We start from the raw sequence: 14700 nt of genomic DNA, 5'->3' as shown, positions 1-14700 counted from the left end.
AAATACCCCAAAAAATTCAAGCAAAATTGCCAAAAAATATCCCCAAAAATTCAAAACAATCCCCAAATATTCCCAAAAAACAAACAAAAAATAGGAAAAAAAACCCCAAAATTGCCGCAAAAAAAACCCTAAAATTCCCAAAAAAAACCCCAGAAAACCCCCCAAAAAATTCCCAAAACTTCTCAGAAAACCCCAAAATCCCCTCAGGGATCCCCGAGCTTCTCGCCGCGAATTTCTTCCACAAAAAACCCAAAAAATCCCACAAAAACCCCAAAAATTCCTCAAGAAAACCCAAAAAATTCCCCAAAAATCGCCTCAGGGATCCCCGAGCTTCTCGCCGCGAATTTCCCCCACAAAAAAACCCCAAAAAATTCCCAAAAAAACCCAAAAAATTCCTGGAAAAAAATCCCCTCAGGGACACCGGAGTTTCTCGCCGCAGAATCACCGCGAATTTTTTCCCCATAAAAGCCCCAAAATTCAAAGAACATTGCCCCAAAAATCCCTCCAGACCCGCCGGGATCGCTCGGGATATTTTCCAAGCCTTTCCCACCCATTTTTGCCCATTTTTTCCCCTTTTTTCCCCAATTTTCCCCCAAAATTTCACCTCCGGCGGAGCTTTCCCCTCACGATCTTCCCGCCGTTCCGCGTTAGGCCACGCCCACTGTCGTACCAGCCAATAGGAGAGAGGGGCGGGAAAGAAGCAACCAATGAGAGCGCGGGGCGGGAAATGAAGTAATTAATTATAATGGAGGTAGGCGGGGTGAAAATTTGATTGACAGGAATATTGGCCAATCAGAGAGAGGTTCGCGTCCCAATTCATCCCAGGTAGGAAAAGCCTCAAACCAGTAAGGAAAAAACCCAAAAAATTCCCCCAAAAAATTAATTTTCAGTGAGGAAAGAAACCTCAAAAAATCCCAAAAAATTGATTTTCGATAAGGAGAACCCAAACCAGTAAGGAAAACTCAAACAATTCAAGAAAAATCCCAAACTACCCCCCAAAAAACCCTAAAAATATCGGGGAAAATCTCTAAAAAGTCAGGGAAAAAAAACCAGAAAAAATCTCAAAATTTCTGGGAAAAATCTGCAAAGAATTTAAAAAAAAAAATCAGGAAAAACTTGGAAAAAAATCAGAAACCCTAAAAATCAGGAAAAAATCTGCAAAAAAATCAGAAAAAAAAAATCACAAAAAGATCGGAAACATATCTGGAAAAATTTTTTTTAAATCAGAAAAAAATCTGGAAAAAAACCCAGAAAAAATCCCTAAAAAAAAATCAGAAAAAAATCAGAACAAAAATCAGAAAAAATCAACAAAAAATCAGAAAAAACCCAGAAAAATCAGAAAAAAAGAGAAAAAAATTAGAAAAAATCACAAAAAAAATCACAAAAAATAACAAAAAAATCCCCGTTTTTCCTCCCATTTCCCCCATTTTCCCCTATTTTTCCCCTATTTTTCCTCATATTTTCCCCATTTTTCCCCCATTTTCCCCATTTCCTTATTTGCCCTCACCCAACATGGCGCCTCTCCCTCACACCCTCACCGCGCATGCTCCGCCGCCATTTTGCCCTCACCGCCTTGCCCTCACCCAACATGGCGCCCACACCCTCCGCCCTCACTTCCCCTCCGTTCTGCGCATGCTCAACCTCCATTCCCCCATTCACCCCCATTGCCCTCACCCAACATGGCGCCCGCCGGCCTCACCCTTGGCCGCCATTTTCCCCCCTCAGCATTTCCCGCCCTCCCTCTCCCCTCAGCGCCAATCCAAGATGGCGCTGGCCAGCGTTCTCCGCTCCGAGCTCCCGGATTTCCACAAATCCTCCTCTTTTTGCCCCAAAATCTTCCCCGACGACCCCGAGGATGTTCCCTGCCGCTCCGCGGAGATCTTCGGGGACGTTTCCGGCCCTCCGCGGCTTCTGGCGGCGCCGCCGGTGGGAGTTAGCGAGGAGCTGGATGGGCCTGGCTTGGAAATGCTGCACGGAACAACCACTTTGGCTTTCAAGGTGAGGAGAAAATGCCCTAAAAATTCAATTTTGGGGCTTTAAATCCCTCGGGGGGGTTTTAAAATTCCATTCCGGGGCTTAAAATTGCGTTTCGAGGGTTAAAATCCCTCAGGGGAAGCTCAAAATGGGTTTGGGGGTCTCGGAGTTTTGTCTGGAAATTCAGTTTGGGAGCTTAAAATTAAATTTTCGGGTTTTAAAATTGCGTTTGGGATGGTGAATTGCCTCGGGGGGATTTTAAAATTTAATTTTGGGGCTTAAAATCCTTCAATGAGTCATCAGAATTGAATTTGGGAGCCAAAAATCCCTCAGGGAAACCAAAACAATTGAATTTTGGGATCTTAAAATCCCTCAGGAAAACCCGAAAATTGAATTTTGGATCCTAAATTCCCTCAGAGAATCAAAAAAAAATTGAATTTGGGATCCTAAGTTCCCTCAGGGAAACAAAAAAATTGAATTTGGGATCTTAAATTCCCTCAGGAAAACCAAATAATTGAATTTGGACCCAAAAATGCCTCAGGATTTTGAAAATTTCTTGTTTTTTTCCCCCACAAATCCTCATTTTATCCTAGTTTATTCTTATTTTCTCCCTGTTTTGAGTAATTTTCAGCCAATTTCTCCCCTTTTTCCCATTTTATCCAATTTTCTCTCATTTTCCCCCATTTTCTCTCCATTTTTCCTGTTTTTTCCCATTTTCTCCTCACAAACCCACATTTTTTTCCCTAAATTTTGCTCAAATTTCACTGAATTTTCACCAGATTTCACCAAAATTATCACCAAATTTCACCCAAATTTTCCCCAAATTTCACCAAATTTTCACAAAATTTTCACCCAAATTCCTCATTTTTTCCCAAAATTTCTCCCCATTTTATCTCATTTCCTCCCCATTTTTACCCCAAATTTCACCCAAATGTCATTAAATTTACACCAAATTTTACTCAAATTTTCACCAAAATTTCACCGAATTTCCCTCAGATTTTACCCAAATTTCACTGAATTTCCCCCAAAGTTTCACCGAATTTTCATTAAATTTTCAGCAAATTTCACTGAATTTCCCCCAAAGTTTCACCAAATTTTACCCAAATTTCACTGAATTTCCCCCAAACTTTCAGCGAATTTTCATTAAATTCTTCCCAAATTTCACCCAAATTTCACTGAATTTTCACCAAATTTTCACCAGAATTTGACAAAAATTCACTCAAATTTCATCAAATTTTTGTGAACTCTCAGCCACATTTCACCCAAATTTCAGTCAAATGTCACCCAAATTGTACCCAAATTTTCTCCAAATTCCACTAAAATTTCACACAAATTTCGCCAATTTTTCACCAAATTTCACTCAAATTTTACCCAAATTTCATCTAAATTTCACAGAATTTGCACTTAATTTTACCCAAATTTCACCCAAATTTCACCCAAATTTCACTCAAATTTCATCCAAATTTCACAGAATTTGCACTTAATTTTACCCAAATTTCACCCAAATTTCACTCAAATTTTACCCAAATTTCACCCAAATTTCACTCAAATTTCACCCAAATTTCATCCAAATTTCACAGAATTTGCACTTAATTTTACCCAAATTTCACTCAAATTTCACCCAAATTTCACTCAAATTTCATCCAAATTTCACAGAATTTGCACTTAATTTTACCCAAATTTCACCCAAATTTCACTCAAATTTCACCCAAATTTCACCCAAATTTCACTCAAATTTCATCCAAATTTCACCATATTTTCACCATTTTTTCCCCAAATTTCACCCAATTTTCACCGAAATTTCACCCAAATTTCACCGAAACTCCCCCAAACATCACAGAAATTCCCCCATTTTCCCCAAATAACCCAAATTTTCTCATTTCTCTCCCCAGACGCCCCACGGTGTGACAGTGGCCGTTGATTCCCGCGCCACCGCGGGTTCGTACATCGCCTCCCAATCGGTCCGGAAGGTTCTGCCGATCAGCCGCAGCGTTTTGGGCACCATGGCAGGAGGAGCTGCTGACTGCAGCTTCTGGCAGAGGCTGGTGGCCAGGCAGTGCCGAGTCCAGGAGCTCAGGAATAAAGAGCCAGTTTCGGTAGCCGCGGCCTCCAAACTGCTAGCCAACCTCGTCTATCAATATAAAGGAATGGGGCTCAGCATGGGAACCATGGTGTGTGGATGGGACAAGAGAGGACCAGGTGAGTATTGAGTTATTTTGGAATTTTTCTGATTTATTCTGATTTTTTTGAGATTTTTTCTAGGTTTTTTGAGATTTTTTCTGATTTTTTGCCGATTTTCTGCAGATTTTTTTCTGATTTTTTTTCTGATTTTTGGGGATTTTTTTCTGATTTTTTTCTGATTTTTTTCCCAATTTCTTCCATTTTTTCCAGATTTTTTCTGAATTTTTAGGGGATTTTTTTGAGACTTTTTGTGATTTTTTTCTGATTTTTTCCGATTTTTTGCAGATTTTTTTCCAATTTATTGCAGATTTTTCCCCCAATTTTTCTGTGATTTTTTCTGCGATTTTTCCCCATTTTTCGGGGTGTGTTTTGGGTCAGTTTGGGGCGTTTCTGGCACAGCAGTGCCGAGTCCAGGAGCTCAGGAACAAGGAGCCGGTGTCGGTAGCCGCGGCGTCAAAGTTACTAGCCAACCTCGTCTATCAATATAAAGGGATGGGACTCAGCATGGGGACAATGGTGTGTGGATGGGACAAGAGAGGACCAGGTGAGTAGTGCCAGTTTTTCCTATTTTTTCTGATTTTTATTGCATTTTTTTCCAATTTTTTCGTGATTTTTTTCTCATTTTTTTGGCTTTTTTCCCAACTTTTTCTGTGCTCGTTTTGGGATTTTTTTCGGACTTTTTTCCTGGATTTTTACCAATGTTTTGCATTTTTCTTCCATTTTTTTCCCAAAATTTCCAGAATTTTTTTCTATTTTTTTCTGGGTATTTTTCTAATTTTTCGTGGTTTTTAGGGATTTTCTCTGAATTTTTTGCTGGTTTTTTCTGATTTTTGAGGATTTTTTGCAGATTTTTTCCGATTTTTGGGGATTTTTTGCGGATTTTTTTCTAATTTTTTTCCAGTTCTTTTGGGATTTTTCCTGATTTTTTTCTGGTATTTTTCTGACTTTTTTGGGAATTTTCTGTGATTTTTTGGGGTGCTACTGGGGATATTTTTATCAGAGGCTGGTGGCCAGGCAGTGCCGAGTCCAGGAGCTCAGGAATAAAGAGCCGGTTTCGGTAGCCGCGGCCTCAAAGTTGCTAGCCAACCTGGTCTATCAATATAAAGGAATGGGGCTCAGCATGGGGACAATGGTGTGTGGATGGGACAAGAGAGGACCAGGTGAGTAGTGCCATTTTTTCTGGATTTTTTGTAATGTTTTTCCAATTTTTTTAGGATTTTTGGGTTTTTTTCGGATTTTTTTCTGATTTTTTTGCAATTTTTTAGCAAATTTTTTCTGAGATTTTTTGAGATTTTTTTCAGATTTTTTTGAGATTTTTTTGGGATTTTTTTCTGATTCTTTGCCAATTTTTTGCCAATTTTTTTCTGATTTTTTGCAGATTTTTTGGGGATATTTTTGAGATTTTTGGCGGATTTTTTGCAAATTTTTTGCCTATTTTTTGCAATTTTTTTCCAATATTTTCTGATTTTTTTCCTGACTTTTTCCTGATTTTTTGGGATTTATTTTGCTTTTTTTCTCAGATCTTTTTCGCATTTTCTTCCGATTTTTTCCGGCGATTTTTTCCGATTTTTTTCCCTTTTTTTTCAGATTTTTTTCCAATTTTTCTGGGATTTTTTGCCGATTTTTTTCTGATTTTTTCCAGATTTTTCTGTGATTTTTTGGGGAATTTTTGGGTATATTTTGTGTCAGTTTGGGGATATTTCTGTCAGAGGCTGGTGGCTCAGCAGTGCCGAGTGCAGAGCTCAGGAACAAGGAGCAGTTTCAGTAGCCACAGCCTCACAGTTACTAGCCAACCTGGTTTATCAATACAAAGGGATGGGACCAGGTAAGTACAAAAAATTTGGATTTTTTTTCTGATTTTTTAGGGATTTTTTAGGGATTTTTTCGGATTTTTTTCTCATTTTTTGCAGATTTTTTTACTGATTTTTTTCTGATTTTTTCTGAATTTTTTCTGATTTTTTTCGGATTTTTTGCCAGTTTTTTTCTGATTTTTTGCAAATTTTTTGTAGATTTTTTCTCATGTTTTTTGCAATTTTTTTTGCAATTGTTTCGGATTTTTTTCAGATTTTTTTTCGCACTGTTTTCGTAGATTTTTTTCCGATTTTTTGGGTGATTTTTTTCTGATTTTTTGCAGATTTTTTGCAGATTTTTTCATTTTTGCACTTTTTTTCTCGTTTTTTGGTAATTTTTGCAGATTTTTTCTGATTTTTTTTTGTGATTTTTTTTCTGATTTTTTCCGATTTTTTGCAGATTTTTTCCGATTTTTTTCCAATTTTTTGCAGAATTTTTGCCAATTTTTTCTGTGATTTTTTCCGAATTTTTTCAGATTTTCTGCAGATTTTTTCAGATTTTTTTCCAATTTTTTTCTGATTTTTTAAATCATTTTTTAATCATTTTTAATCATTTTTAATCATTTTTGAGTTATTTTGGAATTTTTCTGATTTATTCTGATTTTTTTTGAGATTTTTTCTAGGTTTTTTTAGATTTTTTCTGATTTTTTGCCGATTTTCTGCAGATTTTTTTCTGATTTTTTTCTGATTTTTTGCTCATTGTTTGGAGATTTTTTACAATTTTTTTCTGATTTTTTTTCTGATTTTTGGGGATTTTTTCCTGATTTTTTCTGATTTTTTTCCCAATTTCTTCCATTTTTTCCAGATTTTTTCTGAATTTTTAGGGGATTTTTTTGAGACTTTTTGTAATTTTTTTCTGATTTTTTTTCGATTTTTTGCAGGTTTTTTTCCAATCGTTTGCGGATTTTTTTCCGATTTTTTGCAGATTTTTTGCAGATTTTTTTCCAATTTTTTGCAGATTTTTTCCCCAATTTTTCTGTGATTTTTTCTGCGATTTTTCCCCAATTTTCGGGGTGTGTTTTGGGTCAGTTTGGGGCATTTCTGGCACAGCAGTGCCGAGTCCAGGAGCTCAGGAACAAGGAGCAGTTTCAGTAGCCACAGCCTCACAGTTACTAGCCAACCTGGTTTGTCAGTACAAGGGGATGGGGCTCAGCATGGGAACCATGGGGTGTGGATGGGACAAGAGAGGACCAGGTGAGTATTGAGTTATTTTGGAATTTTTCTGATTTTTTGGGGATTTATTCTGATTTATTTCTGATTTTTTAGGGATTTTTTGCCAATTTTTTGACTTTTTTTTTGCAATTTTTTCTGATTTTTTTCTCATTTTTTGCTGAATTTTTTCTGAGTTTTTGGAGATTTTTTACAATATTTTTCTGATTTTTTTCTGATTTTTTGGGGATTTTTTTTACAATATTTTTCTGATTTTTTAGGGATTTTTTACAATATTTTTCTGATTTTTTAGAGATTTTTTGCAATATTTTTCTGATTTTTTGGGGATTTTTTTGCAATATTTTTCTGATTTTTTAGAGATTTTTTACAATATTTTTTGGGGATTTTTTTTCTGATTTTTCCAGTTTTTTTCCAGATTTTTTTCTGATTTTTCGATGATTTCTTTCTGATTTTTTTCCGATTTTTCCCAATTTTTGCAGATTTTTTGCCAATTTTTTTGCCTTTTTTTTCTGATTTTTTTGCAATTTTTTCTGATTGTTTGGGATTTTTTTCCAATTTTTTCTGGCTTTTTTTCTGATTTTTTTCTCATTTTTTTAATCATTTTTGGGGATTTTTTTCACGTTTTTCTCTGATTTTTTTCGCATTTTCTTCTGATTTTTCCGGAGACTTTTTCTGGTTTTTTTTTTCCTTTTTTTTTTCAGATTTTTTTACCAGGTGAGTACAAAAATTTTGGAATTTATTGGGAATTTTCTGGGGTTTATTCTGATTTTTTTCTGAATTTTTGGGGATTTTTTGCAGATTTTTTTCTGATTACTTAGGGATTTTTTAGGGAATTTTGGGATGATTTTTTGATTTTTTTTTAGTGATTTTTTGGTAGATTTTTGTGGTTTTTTTCTGATTTTTTTCTGATTCTTATCTGATTTTTTCAGATTTTTTCCCGATTTTTTTTTCCCATTTTTCCCCATTTTTTAGCATTTTCTTCCAATTTTTTTTCCGATTTTTGGGTTTTTTTTCTGATTTTTTTAGGATTTTTTTTGGCAATTTTTCGGAAATTTTTTCTGGTGTTTTGCAGTTTCTTCCTCGTTTTTGGGGGATTTCGTGGTAGCCACACCCCCAAACTCACTGGCCAAGCCGCAAAACTCACTAGCCACACCCTAAAATTCACTAGCCACATGCTACAATGCACTAGCCACACCCCTAAATCCACTAGCCACAGCCCCAAACTTGGTAGGCACATGTTAAAATCCACTAGCCACACCCCAAACTCACTAGCCACATCCTTAAATCCACTAGCCACACCCTGAAATCCACTAGCCACACCCTGAAATCCACTAGCCACACCCTGAAATCCACTAGCCAAGCCCCAAAACTCACTAGCCACACCTCCAAATTTGGTAGCCACCCCCCAAACTCACTAGCCCCATCTCTCCCCAGGTCTGTACTACGTGGACAGCGAGGGCCAGCGCGTCTCCTAGCACTAGCCACACCCATAAAGTCACTAGCCGCACCTCCAAAGTCTTTAGCCACACCCCAGAATTCACTAGCCACACCCTGAAATCCCCTAGCCACCCCCCAAACTCACTCATCACACTCCGGAAATCATTCCTGACCCCATTATTTCACTAGCCATGCCTCTAAATCCACTAGCCACACCCCCAAACTCACTAGCCACACCCCCAAACTTGGTAGCCACACCTCCAAACTCACTAGCCACACCCGCAAACTCACTAGCCAAGCCCCAAAACTCACGAGCCACACCCTGAAATTCACTAGCCACACTTAGTAACTTGGTAGCCACCCCCCAAACTGACCAGCCCTCTCCCCTCAGGTCTGTACTACGTGGACAGCGAGGGCCAGCGCGTCTCGGGCTCGGCGTTCGCGGTGGGCTCTGGGTCCTCCTACGCGTACGGCGTGCTGGACCGCGGGCTGGCTAGCCCGGTGGCTAGCGAGGAAGCCGCGTGCTCGCTGGCCCGGCGCGCGATCTACCAGGCGGCCAGGAGGGACGCGTACTCGGGGGGAGCGGTCAGCGTCTTCCACGTGGGGCCGGAGGGCTGGCGGGAGGTCAGCAGGGACAACGTGCTGCGGCTGCAGGAGGAGTACCGAGAGTGAGTTTGGGGGGAAAAACCGGGATTTTGGGAAAATTTGGGGAAAAACGGTGAAAAAATGGCGAAAATCGGAATAAAAATGGTTAAAAAATTATCGGTTCTGGGTGTTTTTTGGGAGATTTTTTAAACTGGTTTTGGGTATTTTTTGGGTGATTTTTGGGTGATTTCGGGTCATTTTGGGGTGATTTTTCAGTATTTTTTGGGTGTTTTTTAGGTGATTTTTGGGTGGTTTTTTTGTGATTTTTGGATGTTTTTTGGGGGTTTTTGGGTGATTTTTGGGATAATTTCTGGTTGATTTTTGGGTGAATTTATGTGATTTTTGGAGTAAATTTTGGGTGTTTTTTGCGTGATTTTTGGGTGTTTTTTGCGTGATTTTTGGGTGTTTTTTTGGTGAATTTATGTGATTTTTGGGTGATTTTTAGGTGTTTTTTGGGTGATTTTTGCTGTGTTTTTTGCGTAATTTTTGGGTGATTTTTGGGGTGATTTTTCAGTATTTTTGGGTGATTTTTTAAAACTGTTTTTCGGTGTTTTTTGGGTGGTTTTTTGGTGATTTTTGGGTGATTTTTTGGGTGATTTTTCAGTATTTTTTGGGTAATTTTTGGGTGTCTTTTGGTTGATTTTTGGGTGATTTTCGGGTGATTTTGGGTAATTTTTCGGTCATTTTTGGGTGCATTTTGGGATTTTTTTGGGTGATTTTTGTGCGGTTTTGGGTGTTTTTTGGGTGATTTTCGGGTGATTTTGGGTGTTTTTTGCTTTGGGGCGATTTTCGGAAAAAGCCGAAAAACTCCGAAAAATCCCTAAAAGCACCGGAAACAGCCGAAAAATCCGAACGATTCCGAGAACAACCGGAAACACCCGAAAATCTACGGAAAACTCGCGAGAAAAACCGGAAACAGCCGAAAAAACCCGAAAAGCTACGAAAACTGCCGGAAAGAGCCGAAAGTTACCGGAAATAGCCGAAAATCCCCGAAAATCCACGAGAAGCGACGGAAAAACCCGAAAAACCCCGAAAGTCTCCGAAAACCGCCGGAAATAGCCGAAAAGCCCCGAAAGGCTCTGAAAACCCACGAGAGGCACCGGATACATCCGAAAGTCACCGGAAACCTCCGGAAACTGCCGAAGCGCGGCGGCGGAAACTGCCGAACCCCTGAGGGAGGAAGTCCCGCCCCGTGTCGGAGCGGAAGCGGCGGCGGCGCTGCGCCACAGCAAGATGGCGGACGGGGAGGAGGTGACGCTGGACGGGCGGCCTTTGCACTCGCTGCGCGTCGCGGATCTGAAAGCGGCGCTGGAGCAGCGCGGGCTGGCCAAGAGCGGGCAGAAGAGCGCGCTGGTGAAGAGGCTGAAGGGGGTGAGGAGATGGAGGGAGAGGGAGGTGAGGGAAGGAGGGTGAGGGAAGGAGGGGGGGGCGGGAAAATGGCGGCGCATGCGCGGTGAGGGAGAGGGTGAGGGGAGTTCGCGCCAAGCTGAGGGGAGAGGGGAAAAATGATTTTTTTGGGGGGAAAAAAGAGGATTTTGGCTGAAAATAGAGGTTTTATGAGGGGAAAAAGGGGAGTTTTGAGGGGAAAACGAGGGTTTGGAGGCGGAAAAAGTGGTTTTTGGGGTGGAAAGTCAGGGGGTGAGCGGTGAGGGGAGTTCGCGCCAAGCGTGAGGGGAGAGGGGAAAAGAGGTTATTTTGGGGGGTAAATGAGGTTTTTTGAGGGAAACATGAGGGGTTTTGAGGGGAAAATGAGGGTTCGGAGGTGGAAAAAGTAGGTTTTTTGGGTGGAAATTGTGGGTTTTGGGGTGGAAAGTGAGGGGGTGAGCGGTAAGGGGAGTTCGCGCCAAGCTGAGGGGAGAGGGGAAAATGGGCTTTTTTGGGGGGAAAATGAGGTTTTTTGAGGGGAAAAAGGGGATTTTTGAAGGAAAAAGGGGAGTTTTTGAGGGAAAATAGTGGTTTTCTGAGGGAAAAAAGGGTAGTTTTGAGGGGAAAATGAGGGTTTGGAGGTGGAAAGTGAGCGGTGAGGAGAGTTCGCGCCAAGCTGAGGGGAGAGGGGAAAATGGGGATTTTTGGGGAAAAAATGAGGTTTTTTGAGGGAAAAAAGGGGATTTTTGAGGGAAAATAGTGGTGTTCTGAGGGAAAAAAGTGGAGTTTTGAGGGGAAAATTAGGTTTGTGGGGTGGAAAGTGAGGAGTGAGGGGAGTTCGCGCCAAGCTGAGGGGAGTGGGGAAAAGAGGTTATTTTGGGGAAAATTGTACTTTTTTGAGGGAAAAAAGGGGAGTTTTGAGGGGAAAATGAGGGTTTGGAGGTGGGAAAAGTGGATTTTTGGGGTGGAAATTGTAGTTTTTGTGGTAGAAAAGAAGGAGGTTTGAGGCTTTGAGGGGATTTGCTGCCAAGAGTGAGGGGAGAGGTGGGAAAAAGAGGTTTTTTAGGGGAAAAAAGTGGGGTTTTGGTGGAAAAAGGGCATTTTTGAAGGAAAAAAGGGGGTTTGGGGGGGGAAGTGTTTTTTGGGGTGGAAAAAGTGGCTTTTGGTAGAAAAAAAGAGGTTTTGGGGTGGAAAATGAGGGGTTTTGGGCTCTGAGGGGATTTGCTGCCAAGCGTGAGGGGCAAGGTGGGAAAAAGTGGAAAATTAGGAGTTTTGGGGTAATAAAAGAGATTTTTTTGGGGAAAAGAGTGGGGAAAGAGCGGTTTGGGGTGGAAAATGTGGTTTTTGGGGTGGAAAATGTGAGTTTTGGGTAAAAAAAGAGCTTTTTTGGGGTGGAAAATGAGGGGAAAGAAGAGGTTTTTTGGGGGAAAAATGAGGGGTTTTGGCTGAAAAGTGTTTTTTTTGGGGAAAAAGGGGGATTTTGAGGGAAAAATTAGGGATTTTGGGTTGAGAAAGGGGTGAGAATAGAAGTTTTCTGGGTAAAAAAGAGGATTTTTTTGGGAAAAAAAGGTTTTGGGGTGGAGAAAGAGCTTTTTGGTGAAAAATAGGTTTTTGGGTGAAAAAAGGTTTTTGGGGTGGAAAAAAGGGATTTTTGGGTGAAAAAAGGAGGTTTTTGGATGAAAAGAGAGGTTTTGGATTAAGAAAAGAGGTTTTTGGGGTGGAAAAAGAGGATTTTAGGTTTGAAAAACAGGTATTTGGGGCGGAAATAGAGATTTTTTTGGGGAAAAAAGAGGTTTTTGGGTGGAAAAAGTGGTTTTTGGGGTGAAAATTTAGAGTTTTGGGTGCAGCTTGTGTTGGAAATTCAGATTTTTGGGTGAAAATTTGGGGACTTTGGGGTAGAAACTTTAGGAAAAATTTAATAAATTATAAATTTGATTTCTAAGGATCTAAAATTTAATTATTTTGGGTTTTTTTGCCCCAAATTCAGGCGCTGATGTTGGAAAATCTCCAGAAGCATTCCAGTCCTCATCCAACCTTCCAGCCAAACTCCCAGGTGAGAATCCCAAAAAATTGCCAAAAATCTCCTAAAAATTCACCCAGAAATTGCCCAACGTTCACCCAAAATTCATCCAAAAATCACCCCAAAATTCGCTCAAAATTCACCCAAAAATCACCCAAAAATAGCCTAAAAATTCACCCAAAATTCACCCAGAAATTTCCCAAAATTCACTCAAAATTCACCTAAAAATCACCAAAAATCACCTAAAAATCACCAAAAATCACCCAAAATTCACTCAAAATTCATCTAAAAATCACCCAAAATCACCTAAAATTCACCCAAAAATCACCCTAAATTCACTCAAAATTCACCCAAACTTCACCCAGAAATTGCCCAAATTTCACTCAAAATTCACCCAAAATTCACCTAAATTCACTCAAAATTCACCCAGAAATTGCCCAAAAATCACCGAAAAATCACCCAAAGTTCACCCAAAATTCACTCAAAAATTGCCCAAAATTCACCTAAAATTCACTCAAAATTCACCCGAAATTCACCCAGAAATTGCCCAAAATTAGCCCAAAATTCACTCAAAAATCACCCAAAATTCCCTTAAAATTCCTTCAAAATTTGCTTAAATTCACCCAAATTTCACTCAAGATTCACTTTAATTCCTAAAATTCCCTTAAAATTCTCTCAAAAAAAAATCCCAAAAAATCGGAAAAAAATTCCCAAAAATCCCAAAATGATCCCAAAATTTTGGGAATTTTGGTTTTTTCTGCAGATGGGAATAAAACAGCTCCTGGAAACCCAAAAATCTCTAAAAAAATAGGAAAAAAGTACAAAAAAAGGGCGAAAAATCACCAAAAAATTGCAAAAAAATCAGAAAAAAATCCCAAAAAATCGGAAAAAAAATCCCAAAAATCCCAAAATGATCCCAAAAATTTGGAATTTTGGTTTTATTTGCAGATGGGAGTAAAACAGCTGCTGGAGACCCAAAAATCTCTAGAAAAATAGGAGAAAAGTACAAAAAAAAGGCAAAAAAATGGCTAAAAATCACCAAAAAATCGCAAAAAAATTTGGAAAAAGTCCCAAAAAATCAGAAAAAAATCCCAAAATGATCCCAAAAATTTGGGAATTTTGGTTTTATTTGCAGATGGGAGTAAAACAGCTGCTGGAGACCCAAAAAAAGGCCAAAAAATGGCGAAAAATCACCAAAAAATTGCCCAAAAAACCAGAAAAAAATCCCAAAAAATCGGAAAAAAAATCCCAAAAATCCCAAAATGATCCCAAAAATTTGGAATTTTGTTTTCTTTGCAGATGGGAGAAGCCATGGGGCAGAACAGCTTCATCAAGGAATATCTGGAGAAACAACAGGAGCTTCTGCAGCAGAGAAGGGAAACTCCTGAGCCTCATGGTGAGACCTGAAAACTGCTGAATTTACCCCAAAAAATAGTGAATTTACTCCAAAAAATAGTGAATTTAACCCCAAAAAAACCACTGAATTTAACTCCAAAAACACAGAATTTAACCCAAAAAAATTGCTGAATTTACCCCAAAAAACCACTGAATTTACCCCAAAAAAATAGTGAATTTACCCCAAAAAAATAGTGAATTTAACCCAAAAAAATAGTGAATTTACCCCAAAAAAATGCTGAATTTACCCCAAAGAAATACTGAATTTACCCCAAAAAATAGTGAATTTAACCCCAAAAAATACTGAATTTACCCCAAAAAAACCACTGAATTTAACTCCAAAAACACTGAATTTAACCCAAAAAAATTGCTGAATTTACCCCAAAAAACCACTGAATTTACCCCAAAAAAATAGTGAATTTAACCCCAAAAAAATAGTGAATTTAACCCAAAAAAATACTGAATTTAACCCAAAAAATACTGAATTTACCCCAAAAATAGTGAATTCAACCCAAGAAAAATCACTGAATTTACCCCAAAAAAATAGTGAATTTACCCCAAAGAAATAGTGAATTTACCCCAAAAAATAGTGAATTTACTCCAAAAAAATAGTGAATTTAACCCCAAAACAATAGTGAATTTAACCCCAAAAAAATAGTGAAT

The 14700-nt window shown here is 38.9% G+C and overlaps 2 protein-coding genes across 2 annotated transcripts in view; both read left to right on the top strand.

Moving 5' to 3' along the window:
• Positions 1-1720: 1720 nt before the first annotated feature.
• PSMB5 (proteasome 20S subunit beta 5) lies at positions 1721-9299 on the top strand. Its single transcript, XM_085044467.1, has 3 exons — positions 1721-1998; positions 3867-4173; positions 9004-9299. Exons 1-3 carry the CDS (start codon positions 1765-1767, stop codon positions 9282-9284), a joined length of 822 nt encoding a protein of 273 aa, XP_084900593.1. The 5' UTR covers positions 1721-1764; the 3' UTR covers positions 9285-9299.
• A 60-nt stretch (positions 9300-9359) lies between these two features.
• Positions 9360-14700, top strand: part of ACIN1 (apoptotic chromatin condensation inducer 1) — a 35218-nt gene continuing 29877 nt past the window's right edge. The window contains exons 1-5 of the mRNA XM_085044418.1: positions 9360-9377; positions 10085-10353; positions 10403-10628; positions 12610-12675; positions 13942-14038. Of these exons, the coding sequence (XP_084900544.1) occupies positions 9360-9377; positions 10085-10353; positions 10403-10628; positions 12610-12675; positions 13942-14038 (676 nt within the window). The remainder of the gene's footprint in view (positions 9378-10084; positions 10354-10402; positions 10629-12609; positions 12676-13941; positions 14039-14700) is intronic.

This window comes from Lichenostomus cassidix, unplaced genomic scaffold (assembly GCF_008360975.1).
Source record: "Lichenostomus cassidix isolate B80296 unplaced genomic scaffold, HeHo_3.0 HiC_scaffold_36, whole genome shotgun sequence".
Lineage (NCBI taxonomy): Eukaryota > Metazoa > Chordata > Aves > Passeriformes > Meliphagidae > Lichenostomus > Lichenostomus cassidix.
The sequence above is the reverse complement of the archived record's forward strand: the minus strand, read 5'-3'. Positions and strand labels throughout refer to the sequence as shown.